General features: G+C 40.3%; 1 protein-coding gene across 1 annotated transcript in view; it reads left to right on the top strand.

Moving 5' to 3' along the window:
• Positions 1–21,280, top strand: part of LTK (leukocyte receptor tyrosine kinase) — a 61,298-nt gene that overhangs the window by 5,283 nt on the left and 34,735 nt on the right. The window contains exons 4-11 of the mRNA XM_050710849.1: positions 2,376–2,489; positions 6,235–6,390; positions 7,054–7,276; positions 14,042–14,181; positions 16,092–16,229; positions 17,105–17,257; positions 18,393–18,493; positions 20,317–20,483. Coding sequence (XP_050566806.1) covers positions 2,376–2,489; positions 6,235–6,390; positions 7,054–7,276; positions 14,042–14,181; positions 16,092–16,229; positions 17,105–17,257; positions 18,393–18,493; positions 20,317–20,483 — 1,192 coding nt within the window. The remainder of the gene's footprint in view (positions 1–2,375; positions 2,490–6,234; positions 6,391–7,053; positions 7,277–14,041; positions 14,182–16,091; positions 16,230–17,104; positions 17,258–18,392; positions 18,494–20,316; positions 20,484–21,280) is intronic.

Raw genomic sequence — 21,280 nt, forward strand, 5'->3', positions numbered from 1 at the left:
CCATGATGTTCAGGTTATTTCCGGGATACATGAGCATCTTGGAATGTGAGTGATGGAACAGACTTTACAGAAAACTCTGAGGAAAGCAAATACTGAAGCTACAGCAGTACTTAAACAAAGCTCTAAAGGTACAGAATTAAACCACATCTCCAAAGACACAGCATAATTTGGGAGGAGGAGACTCAAGTTGTTAAAAGGTCTTGTTCTCTTTCCACAGCAAAATTTCTTTTCATTTCATGAAATAGATTTGTTTGCAATATGTGATTGATTTTTGGCATAGCATGGGTATTTTTTAATAGCTTTATGAAGAGACTCCACCATTGCTTTTCATAAAGCAAGCCTTCACAGACTTTGGCCAGCTAAGCACCACGTAAGAATTCACATTCATTTAGTGAATTTCTTCCCATTATTGAACCTTACGTAACAAACCAGTTTCAGTGCTTTATATACAGTACAGAATTGGCTTTTCAAACATTAATGTTCCTACATATTTTGAACACAAAGGCAGGAATAATTATAGTGTTTGACAATTGGTCTGTGGAGACCACAGGTCTATCATCAGGTACAGCAGGTGTCTGTACCTGCGGTTTGATAGCTTTTCTGCTTTACAGTTACCATTTGCTTGGTAGCACGTGGAGACTGATGGGTGTTCTTTAGTACTGTAAGAAAAGATGGAACAATACGGTATTCTCATGGTATGAAACATTTCGTAGTATTTTATTCACCATGTGATGCATGTTGTCATATTTATGACAATGAAAATAGTTATGTAGCAGTTTACAATCAGACCAGGTATTGCTGAAAAACTAAAAGCAGTGATAAGTTTGGGAAAATTGAACAAGTGTTCAAGATTTTTTTTCTTTTTCCAGATCCTTCTGTACATTTTCATAATACTACTGTACAAACTCTTCCTGTGTAGAATAGCTTAGCTGTTGTCAGTGGTATAATATACATCCTTGTCTCAACTGCAATTCCTGTGAGTAGGATTCCTGTCTCCTCTGACATGATTTCACATTTTTATATTGATGAATTCGTAGCCCACATGGCTGAGGTTTGAAGGCAACTCATTTTGCATTTCCCTCTCTTTGAACACCTTTTGAAAACAAATATTTTTATTTTGGACAACCTGATTATAATTTCCGGAAAAGAAAAGACTGGGAAGAATTTTAAATAAAGATTACTACATGTTTAGGTGGGTGTGTATGCATTTTCATATGCACAGGTTCAAATAAAAAAACATGCCATTGTGGTATGAATTATTCCAAAGAGAAGTCAGAAGGTACTGAATATTTAATTGTTGGAAGTACTGCAGTGAATAATAATTTTGGTAGATCTGTTTTTCCTTGAACAACATAAATGTGATCCAGAAGAACATCTCAGTTTAAAACTAGCTAATCTTAGCATGCTGGATTTAATATTCCCATTAAATCATAGCAAGAATGATGTAGAAAATAATTTCTATGGCCTTTTATATAATATGAGATTTTGTGTTTTTTTTTTTTCCAGCACAACCAGACTTTACAATATGACTCCGTGATTTGATCTGAATAGAAACGCACAAATACATATGTATTGGTGTTATAAATATGATCCAATGTCACAGTTATCAGTGCTTCTTAGGCATATGACAGAGGGTTATCCTTGAGATAGAACAGTACAGGTGAATTAAAGGGTGTTGAAGAGACTACATGTTACTAGATACCAGATACCAGGAAGTTACCTGTTTCCTTTGAAAATTACAGTCTTCATGTGTGGCAGTAAGGAAGAAATCTGTTTTCTGAAAGTATCAGTGATGCAAAGGTTTCATCAGTGTTAGTTTCAGGTGTGGCATTGCTCTTGTGTGCTGAAGATGAGAGCACTTATGCAGGTCCTGCTAGAAGACTGCTGCTAAATCCGTGTCACATATTCTGTAGATAGCATATATTTTACAGTTGAATTCTTCTTCCATTGCATTAGAGCAATAAGTCTTGGACTGTGAACTTCAAAGGGTATTTCTCCATGACAGTGGAAGAAGTAATAAGTTAGAACATCTTCTCTCTATGCAAGCAGATAGCTCCAAAGTTCTGTGTTTCTCCTGTGCATGCATTTCCAGAATAAAGGGTGTAGTCATTGGCAAGCAACTGTGTGCTTGCCGTTCAGATGTACTGTTGTTACGACACAGGTGCTGCTGGAATACAGTGTCTCTTTAGGGGTTATATACTGATGAAAACAAGGATGGATAAAGAGTAGTAAAGATTAAATATAGATAATGTATATTTAACAGAGCCCCATTATAGTAAGGTAAATAAGATCTGTTGAATACATGTTTCGGTTTAAAGGTACGGGAGCATAGTTTCGTGTAAAAACTCTCCCTTGTTGTTTTTGTTTTGTTATAGTTGTTGTCTTCTGTGCTGGATCACATGAAGAAAACTCTTCTTCACCAAATCCATCTCAGAAGCTCTCCCTGATAAGAAATAGCATGGTGTCATTGCATCAGCCTTCTAAACCAGGTACCACAAATCCTGTTCCTTACATCCTCCTTGTTTCTACTTCTGAAAGCGCAAGATGCTGGCAGTCACAAGGACCCTTCACCAGAAAGCTGTGCCACTGGGCTTCTGACTGGAAATGGGCCAATAACTCAAAGTCCAGTGTAACCTTAAAGGAATCCCTCACTTCCTTATTAAAAATTGATAATAATAATAATATCTTCTCCATCAGCACAGTGAAATCCACCACATTTGGGTTTGGGAGTTCTTTAAACAACTCTAATTAGTGGAGCTGGTGTCTAGCAACTCTAGACCAAAGTAGCTTTACTGATACAGAATTAAGTATTTTTTTTCATCTAGAATTTTCTTTTTCTACGTATTTTAAAAGTCCACTGAGCTGGACAAAATGCTTGTGGGATGAATTTGATCTTACTGTGTTGTTGGGATAAATTGAGCAAATGCCACACTTCATAAACACCCAAGGGGAAGGAGCCAGTTGCCATCTGTGGTCTGGAAATGTGGGAATTGAAGTGACACCTTTCCATTTAGGGAAATAATCACAGAATCATTTCAGTTGGAAGGGACATCTTCAGATCATCTGGTCCCACCTGCCTGCTGCTCAAGCAGGGTCACCTTCAGCAGATTGCCCATGACTACTTCCAGTTGTGTTCTGAGTACGTCTGCAGATGGAGAATGCACAACTACGTTTTCTTGTGTTCCAATTGAGTTTCCTGATTTTTAATTTGTGCTTATAGCCTTTTGTCCTGTCATTGGGCAGTACTGAGAAATGTCTGGCTTCCTCTCCGTTTACTCCCATCAGGTGTTTATGCACATTGATAAAGTCCCCCTGAGCCTTCTCTTCTCCAGGCTGAACAGCTCCAGATCAGTCAGCCTCTCCTCACATATACTTCAGTCCCTCAATCATCTTTGTGGGCCTATGCTGGACTTGTTCGAGCAAGTCTTTATCTTTCTTGTGCAGGGTAGCCTAGAGCTGGACAACGCACTTCGGATGTGGGCTCATCAGTGCTGAGTTCAGAGGAAGGATCACCTCCCTCAATCTGCTGGCAATGCTTTTCCTAATGCAGCCCGGAAGGCTGTTTGTTGGCCTTCTTGAGTCACAAGGGTGCATTGTTGGCTCATGGACAGCTTGTTCTTACCAGGTCCACAATGGTCTAGATGCTAATTAATTCTTTAAAGTGTGAAGCACCTTCCTGACATTCCCTATGATTGTTCATGAGATTTCTTCAATTTAAGCTTTTTCAGATCACACTTGTAACACCTGAAAATATCTTCTTTGCTGATTGTAGTAATACAGATATATTTCTGTCTTAAATTTTTCCTTCTCATTTCTGTCACAGCTTGCTTTTCTGGGGTCCTGCATTTGAAGTTCCCCGCTTTCACAGGTGCTAAGCAAAGTTGGATACGAGACATCTGAAAGGTGGTGCACAGTAGCATTAGAGGTTGCAGCTTCTGGTGTTCTCTTATGCTGAGGTCACGTGAGTGTACCCAGTTCTTTTGCACTGTGATTTATGCTAAACGTTAGCTTATTGGTGATAGATCTTTTCATTGCAATGCAATGCATGCAGTCTATTGCCAAAAATTCAGAGGCCATTTTCACCAGATATCAACAACTTCCCTGATTTATTTCAAACTCTTCTTATGGGCATTCAGATCCTCTCAGGCCATAGGTTGTGGCAGAGGCATTATACAGTCCAGAGAGTATGGGAACGAGTTGCTTTTGAAGGAGAATGTTGTGTTTACTTACTTGAGCTGTATACTGCTTTGTTATGTGAGGCACATTCTAAGGATTAAGTCTGCATTGGTACAGTCCTTCCTACTGCAAGTGGGGATATTGTTAAGATTACTTTGTCATAAATATTAGTTTCAATAATCCTCTGTTAAATATATATATAAATAATTTTTTTCTTTCCCAGGCTCCCACATCGGTCTCTTGCACTGTCACGCTGGGGAGAGACAAATTGTTTTCTGAGTTTTATGACCAATCAGATTTTAACTGATAAAAATATTACTACTACTGCCAATAACTCTGTGGGTACTGAGCTAACCTGTCAAACTTTAATAAATATAAACAATATAGCAGGTCTCTCTTTGTCTCAAACAAGCACGTAGTTTCTGATCTGCTATTGAGATCCCTAAAGGTATTTTAATGGATCATCACACCATAGCCTGAGAGTGCGCACAGACATCTTTCTCTAGATCCACCAAAGCCGAGAGAGTGGCTGGTGTCCTCCTTCCTGTGCCCTGCTGGAAGTAAACGCTGCACACACGTATGCACAGGCACAATTTGCTACTTCAGCTTCTTGTGGTTTGCATTTAAAAATGATGGGCTGAACCATGCAGTAGACCTTTGCTAAGCTGTATGGATTTGGTGGGGTGGGCTGAGAAGCTCTTCAGGTGATTGTCCCAGCTGGTAGGTTGAGAAAGGCAATAACCTCTAGCAGTGAGCTGTTGAGACAGGGCTGGGGACCATGCAGAGGAACTGGAAGAGGATGTGTGTGTTCAGATGGGAGATCACAGCCTGTTCCAAGCCCCAGTGATATGCAACCATAACTCCCATGTTTCTCTTATGCACACTGGGTTGTGTGCATAAAAGCATAGTTATAGTTAACTTTAAAAATTAGGAAAGCTTGTCTACTTTGTCTGTTGCAATCAAAAGGTGCCTTTTCCCCTGTGGCAGCTTCCATTTCACTTTTTTTTTTTTTTTTCCCTGAAAGTTTAGTTAGAGTAAAGCCAATCTTCTGGAGGCTTTTTTTTTTTTTTTTTTTTTTTTTTTATTTCCACCCCCCTTGTGTTGCCTGTGCAACAACCAGTTCTTGTTATATACCTGACCTTAATTCTGTTCTTAGTACCTGTCTTTTCTGTCTTTTCTTCTCCCCAGGAGTAGGGCTACCGAAGGGATAAGGTTGTGTCATTTATGTGTGCAAGGTCTGAATACTCTCTGAATGTCAGGATCCCAAATATGAATGTTTACACTCTTACTGTTTCTCATATGGCCTGGGGGTCCTCAAATTATTACCGTGACATTATTATTAGTACTGAAAATAAATATAATGCAAGTTAATATCAGCTTACCATATCTATTCAGCTCCATTCTGTGCAGGAGAGCTTTGTGCAGCTAACATCCCTTCGGGGAGCTTATGTTAGATTGATGAGAGAACAGTGAATTACTTGTCTGGTTTATAATATGCTGATTATGAAAAATTCTGGCTAGGATGATCTAGTGTTCTCAGTGCTGCAAATGGGCTCTGGAGTTTGTTAGGAGGGCATCTATCCTGCTGGAGGAAAGCAAAACTGCTAGGAAAAAAAAAAGGGAAAAAAATAAAGCTTTCATTGCTCAGCTGTTTTGCTTGAGACCCTAGAGTTTCCTTTGTTCCTCTCTGCCAAAATGCTAAGTCCATACATTTTCAGTATCCCTGCTCCAGTAGTTATTATTCCCATTCAGGATTTTATGTACATGTGGGCAGACCATCCACTAATGTAAATTCACTCTTGATACTGGTGGGAAGATGCTGATTTACAGCTGCCAAGAATTTGCAGAGTTGTTTTTCTCTCAGTCATGTTCCTTCACCTGCCTACTGCGGAAACTGTTTTTACTGCACAAGGTAAACTTCTTTCTTCCCTTCAGTTCTTCCATTTCTTGGGACAGAGAGCCCTCATACACTGTATATCTGCTCATTCATGTCCCCACATAAGCCCTGCCTTTTTAAATGGGAAAAGCCTCAATGAAAGCTTTTGTTTCTCATAACAGAAATCTCTTGTATCATCGGCTCAAGCTGCTCATGGGTGACGTCAACAGACAGTTTTGGAAAACCAGACTGGGTGTTATCTTCGGTTGGTGTCCTGGTGTCTCAGGACAGGCAGCAGCTGCTTCTGGAAAACAGTTCCTCCCGTGGAGATGTTGAAGGTAGGCAGAGTTACAGTTCCCCCCCAACTGGACACCTGCTTTCTCCCAGCACCAGTAATAGCTGTGGGCAAGCAGCAATTGGAGTTGTCAGGCTGAAACATTGCTTACACATCACTAAAAATACTGCCATATGCTGGTTCTGGTTTGCAGCTCGTAGGTGCATTGTCTGTGCCCAAGAGAATCAGTCACTAAGAGCCACATCATGAATATTACCTGTATGTGTACTGCTTGGGTTGTATACACATGTACCCTGTATGCAGCCAAGTCCTTTATATACTCCCTTTGTGTCTCCCTGTTCTAGCATAAGCTACTTTTGCTTAGAGACTGGAGTTTTCTCAGGAAACTCAATCCTTTACAAGCCAGGGCTGGTTCCTCATGATTGCTGTCTGACTTGCAAAGTCTTTGGCTTTTGTTTTGTTGGATGTCTTCACTCTGCTTTGTTTGGTTTCTTCTCTTCTCATTCCTTCTGTCACTTCTTTACGTATTTCCCTCACTTTTACTTCAGTCTTCTTTCTCTTCTTTCTGTTATTTTTAGTTTTTTTATGCATAGTCCTCTGCTTCCTTCTTGTGACTTCTTTCCTCAAACTCACTATCTATTTGCTTATTATTATTGCTCTTCCATCCACACTGTGTGTCTCTTTTCTTTTGTTTTTTTCCTCACAGGGGACATTTTCCTCCTGAACACCAGTAGGCTACCAGATAGATGTGAGTTCAGCCTACATAGCCCCATCCTGCCTGGGAGCGTGGACTCTTGCTTGCTGGAACTGGCCATATATTCACAGGATGCTGTTCCTCTCCTCCAGAGGTTCACAGCTGAAATCAGATATGTGGACACAAACAGAAATATAATAATTTCTCTGAGAATTGGCCATGAGGAGGATGCCGGGTAAGACAATTAATTTGCAGCTGTTTAGACTTTGAATTGCAGGGTAGGATGGAGTCCCTCCAGGCCACTGTTTATCAATGTCTTCTTCCTTCTTGACATCATTACTTCTGTTAGAGCAGAAAATAGAAGAATTGTCAGGACTGAAGTGTGCAGCTTCCTGACAGGATGTCTGTAATAGACCCAGGTTTTGTGTGTCGCCTTTGCAAAGAACGCTCCTGATGAGAAGTCATTCTTCCTCCCTTGCAATAAGAAGAGTCAAGAGTGGTAGGCTCTTGCACTGATGCTAGGACTGTGGATTTAAAGTGCACTCAGTCCAACAGCTGCCTTGGCGAAATGACTGATATCTCTAAGTATTCAAGAGGTCCTGTCTTTGGGAGTGTAAGGGTCACATTTTGAGGCAGGGCTAACTCTGTCTTTTTTGTAATGTCTGTCCTTCTGTCTGCTAAGTTCAGGAGCATCCTCTTTTGCTTCATCTGTAAAGTCCAGAGAGGTGAAAAGGAAAGGTTAGAGGTGAGAAGAGGTGAAGACAAAAAAATAAAAAATAAAAATCAGCAACCCTGGATCTTGTCCTGTGTTTTCTACTCTTTGATCTTCCCCAAATTTTATTTTTTTAATTCCTGAATGTAGCAGAATGCAGTAAGGAGGAGAAATGGGTAAAGGGAATGAATCACAACAGGAAAAGGAGAAAAGTCCACGTGGCATCTGATTTTGCCATTTTCCATGTGCTTGTTTTTTCCTTTGCTGCAATCTGCCTTGTAAGAACCTGGGTCAGGCACACAACAGAGCTCTTTATTTCCATCACCTGACTGACTCCCGTAGAGAACTTAAGCAATAGATCCCAGTTCTTGTTTTCTTTGAATTCTTTGGCACTCCCCAGGCTGCCATGGAGATCTGCAGCCAAGACTTCTGGTCAGCTGAAGAACGCAGAGTTTGACTAAAAAAACTTACTCTCTCTCAGATCCCTCTCTCGCTCCTACTTTTAGCTATTGCTCACTTCCTTCCTGGCTACTCCTTCCCCTTCTTTTTACCAGTTTCACAAGGAATCTGTTGCATTTTCTGGGATCAATTTCTAACATCCTTTTTCACCTATAGCTGTCCTTTCTGCTTTAAATATTTGACAAGCCTGTACTTGCCTAAGCAAATGCAACCACAGTTCTCCCATATTAACTCATAAAATACCCTTCTGATGTACCTAGCTGCCCAGAGCAGGCTTTGATCACAGTCATTGCAGCGTCTCTGGAATGAATCATAGACATTATTAAAGAGCTTATTTGGGCACAACAAAACAAATTTGCATAAAATTATCATCTGTCTAAATGATGACATTTGGACATACTAGAATGGAGTTAGCTTTGCTAGAAGTCGATATGACCATTGGTATTATTTTTCCTAGTGGGTGTGTCCTGGCTTCAGGTAGGACAGAGTTAATTTTCCTCCTAGTAGCTGGCAGGGTGCTATGTTTTGGATTAGGATGAGAAGAGCGCTGATAACATGCTGATGTTTTAATTGTTGTAGAGCAGTGCTTACACCAAGCCAAGGACTTTTCAGCTTCTCGCTCTGTCCTGCTAGCGAGCAGGCTGGGGGTGCAGCAGGAGCTGGGAGGGGACAGACCCAGGACAGCTGACCCAAACTGGCCAAAGGGGTATTCCATACCATCTGACGTCATGCTGAACAATATATAGGGGTGGCTAGCCGGGGTGGGGGGGCCGGCTGCTCGGGGATAGGCTGGGCATTCCAGAAAAATCTGTGTGCAGGCAGAACAAAATTTATTTCTACACAGTGTTTGGGCTGGTTCTTACATTCTTTCTATGATTAAGATTTTAACAGTATTGGTTGCTAAGAACAGAGACCATCCTGAAGCATTCCCACTTTCCAGAGGGAGTGGAAGTTCTACAAGCTTTTGTGTGTTATCCAATCACAGCTGCACAATTTGGAGCAGAGCAAGGAGGTCAAAGAGGAAATGATCTTGAGATAGATGCCTATGTGTAGTATGTATTTTAATTGTTAATTACTACCGAGAGATTATCTTGAAATCGGAGTAGAAACGTAGAAATAGAAATAGGTGGCACTTTTTCAGACAATCAGGCACTCCAGAAAATCCTGCTCCAGTCCCTTCTGTCACCTCATTTCCCAGATTAAGCTACACTTCACTATGAATTCCAGGTGCACCAGCTCACTTCAGTGAACTGTCCTCTTTCTGGTTCCAGAAATCTGTTGGTTGTGTTTCCTACTTCAGGGTTCATCAGTTACACAGTTCTCAAAAGCTTAAGAGATATGTCACTCATGAGAAAAATTTGCTCTCCTGTCCACCTTACTAATTGCTAGGTTTTATCAATAAATCTGTTGTGTTGACACTGCCACTCATTTTTTTCACAAATGTACTGTAGTGAAAGAAAAAAGAAACAGAAATTCAGGTACAAACTCCTCTGGACAAGTAGGACAAGCTCATATTATTTATTATATACCACACCTATACCACATGGGTATTCTCAGTTACTCTGTTAAAGGGAGAACTACTGGGGAAGTGAGGTGTTTGGAATTCTATATATTTACAGAAATATGTATAAAATTATTTTTCTCATGATCTCAATGGAGATCAAACATCAAGAGTCTGTATTTTTGCTTGCAGGTCCAAGCCTTCTTCATCTGGCACTTGGCTCAAAGCTGTGTTCACTTTGTTATGGTTATAGCTGTGGTGCCTGTTCAGATCACAGTTAATGTCTTTCTGACTACTTTGCTTATCCCACTTTTTCCCTTGTTATCATGCAGAGCCAAAAACTAGTCACAGCTGAAAATTTTTCTGAGTCCTGTGTGGTTTTGTTTTGAATGGTTTCACATCCTTGTTTTTGTATTTGACCGCAATTATTTCAGTGTTGTCAGCCAAAATTGTTTTAATAAGAAGCTTTTTTCTTTCAGCTCTAAATACTCGAACTTTAATGAAAATAAAAAAGAATTATTTGGGGCAGGGATAATCTTTTCCCTTTTCGTGGTAGAGTGTGATCAATAAGCCAGGTTTATTTTGTTCTCTTTTCTTTCTGAATCTGAATTATAAAGCAATGGCCATGGTAGTCTTGGTAGACCAAAAAACAGGTTCAAAACCACGTGCACAAGTGGGTTGTCAGTTAGCCAACTGCACAAAAGGATTATTACTTAGTTTGTCCTGTGTTCCGCCACTGCCACCTCTTTTTTTCAGGGGTGGTGGTGCTGAAATGCCCTGCCAGCTTCTGAGACACTTGTAGAAATGTACCATCTCTGAGACTTCCATTCTACTAATCTGGATATTATCATTGACAAAAGCTATTTAACTTGTGCTCTCATCAATAGAAGAATTGCCATATAGCTGATCTGAATGTCTAGAAACACCTAAGGTCATTTGGTATTAATAAGTTAGGTGTCCAACTACATAAGCCTTTGAAAGGGAATAGTCTGGTAAGCATCCTCAGAAAATGCCTAATACATACTGACAACAAGCACAGCCATTTAAATTTAAAAATGCAGCTACAAAAGGAGAGACTGCCCAGCTGCTATATATGACTGATTTTGAACATTAATCTGGGACTATGATATACTGCCCTTCATGCTTGTGTTGAAAGTGCACTCAAAAATATACTGGACAAAGTAAGAAAGATCTTGACCCTCTAGATGGTTGGTAAGAGCAGGAGTTGCAGATGTTTACTCTTCTCTCATCTATTTCTTTTTGTATACAACGATTGGATTTATTTTTTTTTTCACAAACTGGATGTTTGTGAAGATTTTTGAGCTATATGTGGAAAAGCAAAGTAAAGCTTCTAATTTATGTGTTCACTGGCTGAGCCTTGAAGCAGTTGGAATACCTTTCTGCAATAACTTGTGTAGTGAAACTCCCAGTTCAGAAAAGGTTTCAGCTTTCCTATTAGGCTTTTTGAATTTGTCACTTTTAAGAAATTGTTGTTCTGAATATTAAAGCAGTCTAAAAATGCATGATCAGTTACCAATGTTGGAGATGGAAAGTCATGGCACAGAAAGGATTGGTGAGGATGGGGAAAGACTTGTTTAGCAGAGGACATAGAGGCTAGTGAAAATCAAACATTGAAATTATAGGTTTGCAGGGTGAATCTTGAATCCTCTTGCCTTAAGCATCAGGTTGCTTGCAACTCCAAACATTTTATCTATGCAAATTTCTCAAAATAATGTCAGACTCTGACAACCCTTCTATACATGCAGAGCAGTTTTAACACCTGTATTTAGAAGAGTAATATTACCTTGTTAGTTGAGATCTGGCTTGACATAAAATCAATAGTAAAGATATTGCCAAGCTTGGCTTATCTGAAACCCTGCTGCAATGATCCATCTTCTGCTAGATCTACAATGGGCTTTGTTCCTGATTCCATTAAGAAAATTAAGTTGGCTCTGACTAGCCCCTGTTTGGATACTGGGACAGAGCAAAGAGGGTGTAATTATTTACAGTATTAGAAATATTGCTGCAGTTGTATCTTGAGGTGGAGGATTTTTCTGAGGGGGATTCCTTGATGATGACAAGACCTCAGTGTTCTGGGTGATGGAAAGCTACTTGTCATTTTTTGTGGTCTCTGGATGCTTTAAAGCTTTTCCAATGGCAGTATAAACAGAGTAAAATTTCAGAATTTCAGTACTAGAGATCTTTCAGTGCAGAATTGGAATGTTTCATGGGACCTTAGGGCTCTGAGCTCAAAGCTGCTGCCAGTTCACACAAGTAGTGGTTTAAGATACTGGCCTTGCTCCTCTACCAGAGGCTACAGTTCTCCTAGCTAAGATGGCAGAATGGACGGTCCATCTGTCCCAGGTGTAACATTTCAGAGATTGCTTTATTGACTTAGATCATCAGTGGGTTTACTTTATTTTGATATACCAGGGTATAAATTGCAAGATCGCCAGTATGTGGCCCATAAACCATGTACGATTAAGTGTAGCAGCTAAAGAAGTTGTTGTCTTCAGCTGTGGGGCAGTAATCTTTGTAGTTGTTACCAATAAACGTAACACTGGTTATGAATTAGAGGCTGGTTGCTATGGGTTCCTGAACTCAAGGGTGCAATAACGTTGGTGCTACAGTGGTGTCTCGGCGGGGTTGGAGCTTAGTGGCAGTAGTAGAACGATGCCTCAGTGCTTAAAAGGCCTAGTATGCTTAATAAATAGATTCAAAAGTTTTAGAAACTGTCCTTATCTTCAGTGGTTTGTTGAACCAATTTGTTTAAGGCCCATTGATTTTTGTGGCCAAGTGGATGCAATGGTGTGATGAACAAAGCTTTGTTGTGTAGCAGAAATGATACGGTTCTGGGTCAGTGCTGAATGCTCTTGGATGTTGTGCCACAGCACGACAGGGGGGATATATTTTTGTGTCTCAGTGCTGAGTATTCCTAAAGATGTACTGTAATGCAAAATGAAAAAAAAAAAAAAATAGAAGTCATTCTCCTTTGCTGGGTAGTAGAGATAATGCAGTTGTGGTTCAGGACTGGAAGTTTCTGAAGCTGAATTAAATTATATTGAACTAACGAATGTGATATGATGGGACAGGAAACAGGAAAAAACAGGGTCACCTTGATAAGAGGAGCTCAGCTTCAGTTGAGTTTAGGGTATCTGTGGGTTTTTATGTGTGTGTACAAGAGTGATAGTGGAACATAAGGGGTGGCCATAGAAGGGGAAGTAAGGAATTCTCCCCAGAAGAAGGGTGTATAGCTGGTTGTGGTGGAATGACTGATTAAGGTGACTAAGCAGTTACAAGCAAAATGAAGAAGGTGAAAAACAATTTAAGTTGCTTTAATTTTTTGTGCAAGTTGTCAGTTAGGTGGTCTGCAATTTTCACATTGTATACAGTAGACATCTGGTTGTTGTCGTCCAGAAGTTGCCTTCTAATCTGTTTCTGGTGCGGGGTGAGGGCAGATGATCATTCCATGGCAGCTGAAAGCATTTCCTAAATGAAAAAATAATACCAGGAGCAGAGCAACATACTTAGTAACATATCTTGACACTGTGGGGGGAACTCCTTCCAGCTAGCGGTGCCTCCTTCTCACCCTGCTGGCACTGACTTAGTGACACTCATCCAGGGTGCCAGCAGCAACATCAGCAGCATGTGGGTTATAGATAAATGTATCTGTCCGGTACTCTTTTCAGAAGAGAGCTCATAGCAGGGATTCCTCTGTTCCTATCCTTTTACAACCCCTTTATAAAAGTGTTTTAAATGTGTTTTATTTTCCTGCTACCACGAAGTGGAAGGGCAGGGTGGTTTTCTTTGTTGTTTTGTTGTTTTTTGTTTGATTGTTTTGTTTGTTTCTTTGTTTGTTTGTTTAAAAAAATGATAGGAATCTTGTTTTTTTTTTTCTTTTTATTGACACCTGGGTACCCTGACTCCTGTCAAACTGATTTGAGTGAGGTACTTCGAAAATTCTCATTAGGTGTCTCTGTCTAGCTTTCAATGTCTAACAACCATCCTTAAAATTAGAGTATGTGGCACGATCTTTTTCTGAACTGCCACAAGGGCACTACAGTTGAGAAACCTTTGCTGTCTAGGAGTTACAGCGTTTGTTCCGTGGGGAAATGCAAATTGCAACAATAGGATTTGAGGCCAGGATAACTGAATATGAGCTTCTTAGGCTGAGTATCAATTGTTTTAAATGAACACCTGTTTGTTTATTGATCCTTTCCCATCTGAATACCATTGCTTGTATTTGGTACAGCATAGAATCTATACTAGATACTCCATGGACTCCAGCATGCTCTGTGTACATCTCATAGCTCTTTGTTGTATTCTAGGATGAAATGGAAATCCGTGATGGCCCAGGTTGGCCGTATAGAAAGACCTTTTAAAATCACCTTGCTGTATTCAAACTGTGGAGCACAAGAGGGTGGACTGCTGGCAGTGGGCTCCTTGCAACTCAGAAACTGCTTTCATGGTATGTTGCAATGCAGTCAGGTTTGGAATAACCAAATGCAGTGAGAAGAGAGAGCAGTGTACTCACCAAAACTGATCAGCGTGAGCAGAGTCGGTCAGATAGGACAGATGTGAAAACTGAGTCACCTCTAGAGTATCTGGCAGTGCTTACCTGTCAAGAGTTATATTTGCATGTGTTTTATGTGTGTACACACGTGTACATGTGCTCAGAAGGAAGGGCTGAAGTGCACATCGTAGAACTGCTTTTCAGGTTTGCTTTGCATGATATTTGTATGAGAAAGTAACAGGGCTCATGCTGCATCCAGCAACAGGGATGGAGAAAATATCTGCCTAGATTATTTTAGTATTTACTATTTTTCTTCCTTAAATAGTAGTTGTAATAGTATCCTGTGTCACTGAAGGCTTTTCCGTACTGGGGCTTCATCTTCCAAATTTATAAAGAAAAGAAACATTGATCTGCAGTCTGTGGCATCTGTTTGCTACTGCCAGGCTGAGAACTTCTGTCCAAAATGAAAATAATGAGAATATAATTATTTTCTCCAAAGTACCGAGTGCTCAGCTCAGAAATGCTCAGTTTTACTTGGTATTTTCAATTCTGTTGCCAATGTCATGCAAATGATCCTCAGTACCTGTGCAGAACCCTGCTAATGTCATTTAGGCTTCTTGGAAGTCTGTTGGTGCAGGCGGCTTGCAGGTTGGAGACATAATCATCTCCACTTCCTGGTTTTCATCCATTAATATAGTGCTATTGCTTCTGTTTTGCAGACACTGTAGAAATATCTTTGAATGTAAATGTAAAATCTAAAAAGCTTCAATTGTTAAAGGAGAATACTGGTTTCACAGAGCTGTTTCATTATATATCGTGAGACTGGTTTTGAGCATAAGAGAGATTTATTTTACTTCAGTCGATCTTTTGATTTAACAAATAGTAAATTTTAATGCAATGTTTTTGACAGTCATGGAGTTTTTGAGGGGATGCATACAGCCTGAAGCACTATGCTTAACCTTCAAACAGTTCCTAAATAAGCTGACACGTACCCAGCACAACACAGTGTCATGAAGAAATACTGTTTCAGGTGTCCTTCTCTCTACCTTCTAGGATTGGTTCTCTAAGTTTTGCATTATTTCCAGAGCAGTAACAATCCTGGCAGAACTTCTGCGCAGAGCTCTGCTAAACAAGAGCAGGTGCAGAAGAGACCTGCACACGCCTGCAGGTCCACAACTGATCTGTGCACACACACATCCACAGGACAGGCTGGCTACACCGAGTCATGATTTCAGGAAGTATCGGACTTAAAAATTGTATTTAAACCAGTTGCTGGGTACCTGTGCAGTCAGTTAAACACTCCTGGAGCGTAGTTGACTAGGCTAGTTAAAGTGCATGAGTAAAGGTCCTACACACTGAGCCGGACTGCCAGGCTGGATGCCACAAAGCCAGTGCAGAAATGTGCAAGCAGCACAAATATTAGTTAAGCCTGACTCTCAAAAGGGCATGACAATGTGTCCATCAGGACCGGAGCTAAGTGGGTATCACTACCTCCAGCAGCAGAGTGTCATGCAGCCTGCCAAAGCTGTCTGATAGATGCGCAGTCACATGTGCAGAACCAAGGAACATACCATGGTAGGAAACTGCAGGATCCTTAGTAAAAATAAAATAAAAATTTGATTATCTGAAGATAGCACAAACACAGCAAAAGGCAGTGTGTGCATGAAAGAAAAAAGAACGATGAATTTGGTCTCCATGAGAGCCGAGACAATCTGGGAATCTCATGATACTTACCTCATCAGGTAAGTATTTTTTATCACCCAGAGGACACTTTCTGAGCTCATACATGTGAAGGCTGATACATATGAAGGAACATATACATTCTTCCAGCTCATCTCTGAGTTTCATTCTCCTTTTTCCTTTAGATAAAGAAAACCAAGATCTTTCTATATATGACAAAGGTTCAGCTTTCCCTTGCCTTCATGGAGGCTGTGTTAGCCACCTACAAATCTGTGAATTCATCAGTGATTGCCCTGCCAAAGAAGTGGAAGGAGTGAGGTGTGGTGAGTATGTGGCATGGCACTTCATGGGAACCTTCATCCCATTAGAACAAACAATTTAGAACAATATGTTAAATTGATTCCATCTCTACCTTAATTCAGTACTTTGGCTCCTGAAATAATTTAGCCTATTTTCATTATTTTTATGTTAGAATTCTATTAAAAAAATTACTCCATATAGGATAAATTTTATTTATTTATTTTTATTTAATATTGCAGTAACTAGTTCAGCGACCTGCCTTTCATATTTGTAAATCTTATTTAAACATCTGCAGCTGGGTGAGAAACTCTTTATGGACCCGAGGTCTGAACCTCCCTTTGAGGAAACCTCCCCAATCAGGAAGGCACTGATCGTTATTCTCATGCCAATCACCAACACAATCAGTCATAAATCTGTCCCTCCAAGATTGGACCAAAAAAATCCCCTGACTAAGTATAAGTACATGTAATGCTAAGAAACATCATTTAGCTTTTTTGCAAGTATGGTGGCAGAGATCTAGAATAATCTACTGATTGGCCGCCTTTCACTGAACACAGAAACCCTTGCAACGTCTGCAATTTCATATACAACAGGGCCTTTAAATATTTATGGAGTGATTTGCCATTCTAGATTGCAGGAGCTGCTGTTTTCCATAGTACCTAGAGCAGGACAGAGCTGTAAAGTGTCAAATATCTCCAGTAACAAAAAGTGTTGACTTCCTGATGGTGTCTGTGGAAATAAACAACTGAGAGCTATTAATATTTTAACATTGAAAAACACTGTGGCATAAATGGGGTAGCTTGGAGAACCATAATGAATTTTGACTTTTGTTGCAGTTTGTCTTTTTCCATAATCAGGTTTCTCCTATTTTCCTAGTTTTTCTTGTTCTCCATTGTAGATAGTCTCCCAGAGGGCTCACATTGCTCTTTTGAAGAGGGTCCATGTGGCTGGACGCTGAATGAAACTGCAGCATCTCCTTGGTCTATTAGGGGCTTTACTGAAATGATTCAAGGTCATTCATTTGTAGGGTCTACCTTGCAAACCACTGAAGGTAGGTTCCTCATAGTTCTCTCTCAGTATGCCTGTGTGTGTATGTGTGCGTGTATGTGTACAACAGTCTTCAATATAGGTGTTTTTTTGATTAGTTTAAAATTTTTTACACCACCCCTTTCTGAATCAGATTTAGCATCAGTATTATCTAGACTAATTTTAAATGTAGCTAAAATTAGTTTTTGATCATTCAGAACTTAATATGAAATGTTCTGCAGCAAAGCTAATATGAGTCTGTAAGAGTCTAGGATTTGTCTTCGCCTTTAAAAAGAATTACATGATGATTTTACTCTTCTCCATATATACCTCTTCTCTCCATGCTCTTATGAGCTATGCAATTGTAGTGTACTTCAGCAGCAACATGATAGCTGCTGCATCACAAAGTAAAAATTGACGAAGAGAGCTAAGCAACTTGTAGAAACACAAATCTTCTGGAGACTCTTGTTGGATTCTGGCAGTGGGTTAGAAGGAGCATCACATGTAAATCTATCCCAAGACCAAGTGATAATACATATTCTATGCTGTAGAATACCACAGGGAAAAATATATATATATATTCCCAGAACCATCAGCTTGCTAAATAAGGATGGAGGCCAGACTCTCACATGTTCAGGTTTGAAGTCACAAGTGTTCAGCATAGCTGAGTTTTTGATTCACATTTCCCTGTCAAAGTGAAGGGCATCCATATGATTGTCCCGTTTGTCTCTTGAGGGCTTGTTTAAACTGTTCCTATGAACAAAGACCACAACTAAGCAATTCCAGTGCACAGTTCGTCTTAGCAAGAGTCATTGATGCAAATGGTGTATGAATAAGGGTTGATCAAAGAGCACACTGTAGATTGCTCAGAACCCTTGTATGGGAATGTGTGGTTTGAGTGGTTTCTGAGGTTTATGCACTCATGTTCCAGGGAAGGGTTTGGGAAGTTTATTTTTGTGCTGCTGAAATCTACAGTGAATGTTCATTGTATCTCATGGTAATAAATGTGCTCTCAAGACATGTTTCTACCATGCTCTCCTACTTACGCTGTGCTTCAGCACAACAATGTTAGTTTTTCAAGAGGGTTTTATGCTGTCTTTTTATAAAGCAAAACATTGTCTTTTTCCTTTTTTTTCTCTAATTCACTTTTCTGTTCAAAGGACACTTCCTCCATCTGCGAGCAGAGAGCAATCACACAAGTGGTATGGCCAAGGCTTACAGTACCAGTTTACCAGCAAGTATTGCCACTGAAGATTACCAGGTATATTGCTCTGTCTAAGCACTTCTGTGTAGGTAGTCCTCAGGCTGCACCCTGTTTGTGTAATATGCCTGTTCTCCCTGTGCCTCTGCCCAATGTATAAAACACTGGAAAGCAGAAGAGCAGACTCTACTGCCTAGCTCACTACTTGTAGAACACCAGAAAAGAGACGTGAGGGGCATTCCCAGTAAGTAAAAGCAGGAGTGTCAAATCAGCTCCTAGATATGGAAAACTCCCTTGCTTGGTTGTGCTGACCATTCCTCTGAAGTGAACCCAGCACCTGAATTGTGTGGGGTGTCTTTGGTTTATAGGAGAGGGAGTTCACTATCTGAGTGTGTTGAGCCATTCAGTATACATGCTGATGAGACTTCTCTTTTTAAATTCTGTACCACTTTGCTAGGAATTAACAAACTTGACAGCTTCCCTGAGAATAGGAGCATGAAGTTTGTGGGGCATTAGACCTTCCAGGAATAGATGGAGCCAATAAACTTCTGTTCATGTTCTTCAGAAATTTCAGAACATGAAGGCAACCTGGCATGTATAAAATCACGTATCCTGCCTTCAGCCCAGATCCCTACAAAGTATAAGGGGAGCTTCAAGATGCTGTAATTAAAAATATTAAATAATACTGAACTCATAACACTTAGGAAAATTAAGTTGCAAGTTTGAGTTGGAGTCCAGCCCTGCTAGGGGAAAACAGAAAGCTTTGATGCCTCCTAATTAGAGCTGGCAACAGAAAAACAGTGCAGGTGCCAAAAATGTAGCTTCAGCATTTATATTTGTTTATAAATTCAGGTCAAGTTTGCTGGGTAGTTCCAACAAAATAAAATGTGCTTTGAGCTAGGTTTACACAACCAGGAGCAGTTACTGTCGGTTATGGGTGTCATACAGGAGATCCAGAACCATTCTTTCTTTCATTGACAAAGATTTGAATGCACATTTCAGGAGCAAGGAACTTCCCTTGGTTGTGTACATGCATATGCTCCCTCTCTTGTTGGTGTTCTCAGCAGCTGAGTGCTCACAGCAGCAGTGGAAATGGCAGTTCTCTCTTGATCTGCAGCAATATGGCAGTGGCTGCCTCACAGAGAGAAAGAGTTCTGCTTCAAAATACTCTTTGACCTGGTGACCAAGTTGCTTACCTGCCATATGGGTGCTATGGTTCAGATGGTGTCTGTGACTTGGAGCAAGTATATAGACTAGAGTTTTCTGTCTGTGGAGGCAGCCTAATTGCTCATTTCCTGAGCATTTGAGGCAGGGCATCGCTCCCTTTACAGTGGTTTTGTGCCAAGTAGTGCCTGGGTATGGACTGAGCCACATCAGTGCAACACGTTAGCATGGGTGATTAAAATGGAAAACCTTAAAAGATGTAAACTGTTTCAACACCTTTGACAGGAAACTTTAGGCCAGTGGGAATACTGAGGAGGAATGTGTTTAGGATTTCTTTTCTGCAATAATCCAGCTCTAGAAGAAGTATTTAATGATAGAGCATTTCTTGAGTTTAAGCCTGTGTTCCTCTGCTCTAGTGCCTGTTGCTCCTGAAGGAGGTAACAGTCACCCAGATGATGTCTGAGGCCATTAATATAGACATTAGTGTTTGCAGAACAGCTGCCCAACAGGAATGTCAGTTAGAGTCTCCACTAAGAAAATTCTGTACCAGGAACAGTGATGGGTCACACAAAAGCATTGGTGGCCTTACTGTGTCTTATTAAACAGTTTGACTCAGGATCAAATGTTTGGTGTCTCAGATCCCTAAGGAGTGGAGTAATAAATACTGCTCCCTTCTTATCAGAGGATATCATTCTTTTTCTGTTCTTCCTCTATTACAGATCCAGTTCTCAGTGCATGTTTTTGGCAGCTACAATGGTACCGTCTCCTTCTCTGTCAGGGAAGAGATAAAAGGAGCTCCAGTAATCATGCCAATGTGGGAAAGAGCAGGGAGCTGGAGCGATCACTGGTTTCTCGTCACTTTACCAATGCCAGTGCTTCAAAACCGGTAAGAACACCATCAGCAGCACCCAGGGATATCCCTATAGGTTTAGTAAATTATTAGTGTCTTAACTGAGAAGCATGACTTTCATTCTTGCCTTCTTCCAGGGCTATTTCTAATGACAAAATTAGAGTAGTGTAGCAATTTTGCTTGCTGAGGAAGTCTTCTGTCATATTTACATATCTTCATAGACACATACAGCTTAGGTCAGCACTTCCATGCGGTCTCAAATGATGTTTAGGTTGTGCTTTCTCAGACTGATAAAATACACAGTTGTGCAGGCAAAATGCTCCCAGTAGGGAAACAGGTAAACTAGCAAAAACTGCACTCTGTACTCCTACAGTAAAAGCAGCCATATGACTCAAACAAATGACTGTGGTAAAATCAGTTCAGCCAGTACAGCTGTCTAGTCTCGCGTCTATATCAGTGCAGCCTAGGAAATGGAGATCATTCATTGCTACATCACTTGTGAAACAATCTCAGCAAAAGACTGTGGCCCAAATCAGACTTCCACAAGAGTGTGTATCACAGTTTTGGATGTAAAAATATAGCATGACATCAAATGAAGACAAATATTGAAGATTTCAAGAATTTCTGCCCAATCGATTTTTAATCATACATTTCTTCTCCATTTCATGCCAGTCAATTTCAAGCTATGAAATGATGTTGGCAGCAGGTTATTTTTCACAATACAAATGATTTTTAAATTGCTCCAATCTGATTTTTACATCTTCCTCAAGAAGGCCTGTCTCACATGACACTTTAGACCAAAAAAAAAAATCAATCTCGAAGTGTATGCAGTG

This window comes from Cygnus atratus, chromosome 5 (assembly GCF_013377495.2).
Source record: "Cygnus atratus isolate AKBS03 ecotype Queensland, Australia chromosome 5, CAtr_DNAZoo_HiC_assembly, whole genome shotgun sequence".
Classification (NCBI taxonomy): domain Eukaryota; kingdom Metazoa; phylum Chordata; class Aves; order Anseriformes; family Anatidae; genus Cygnus; species Cygnus atratus.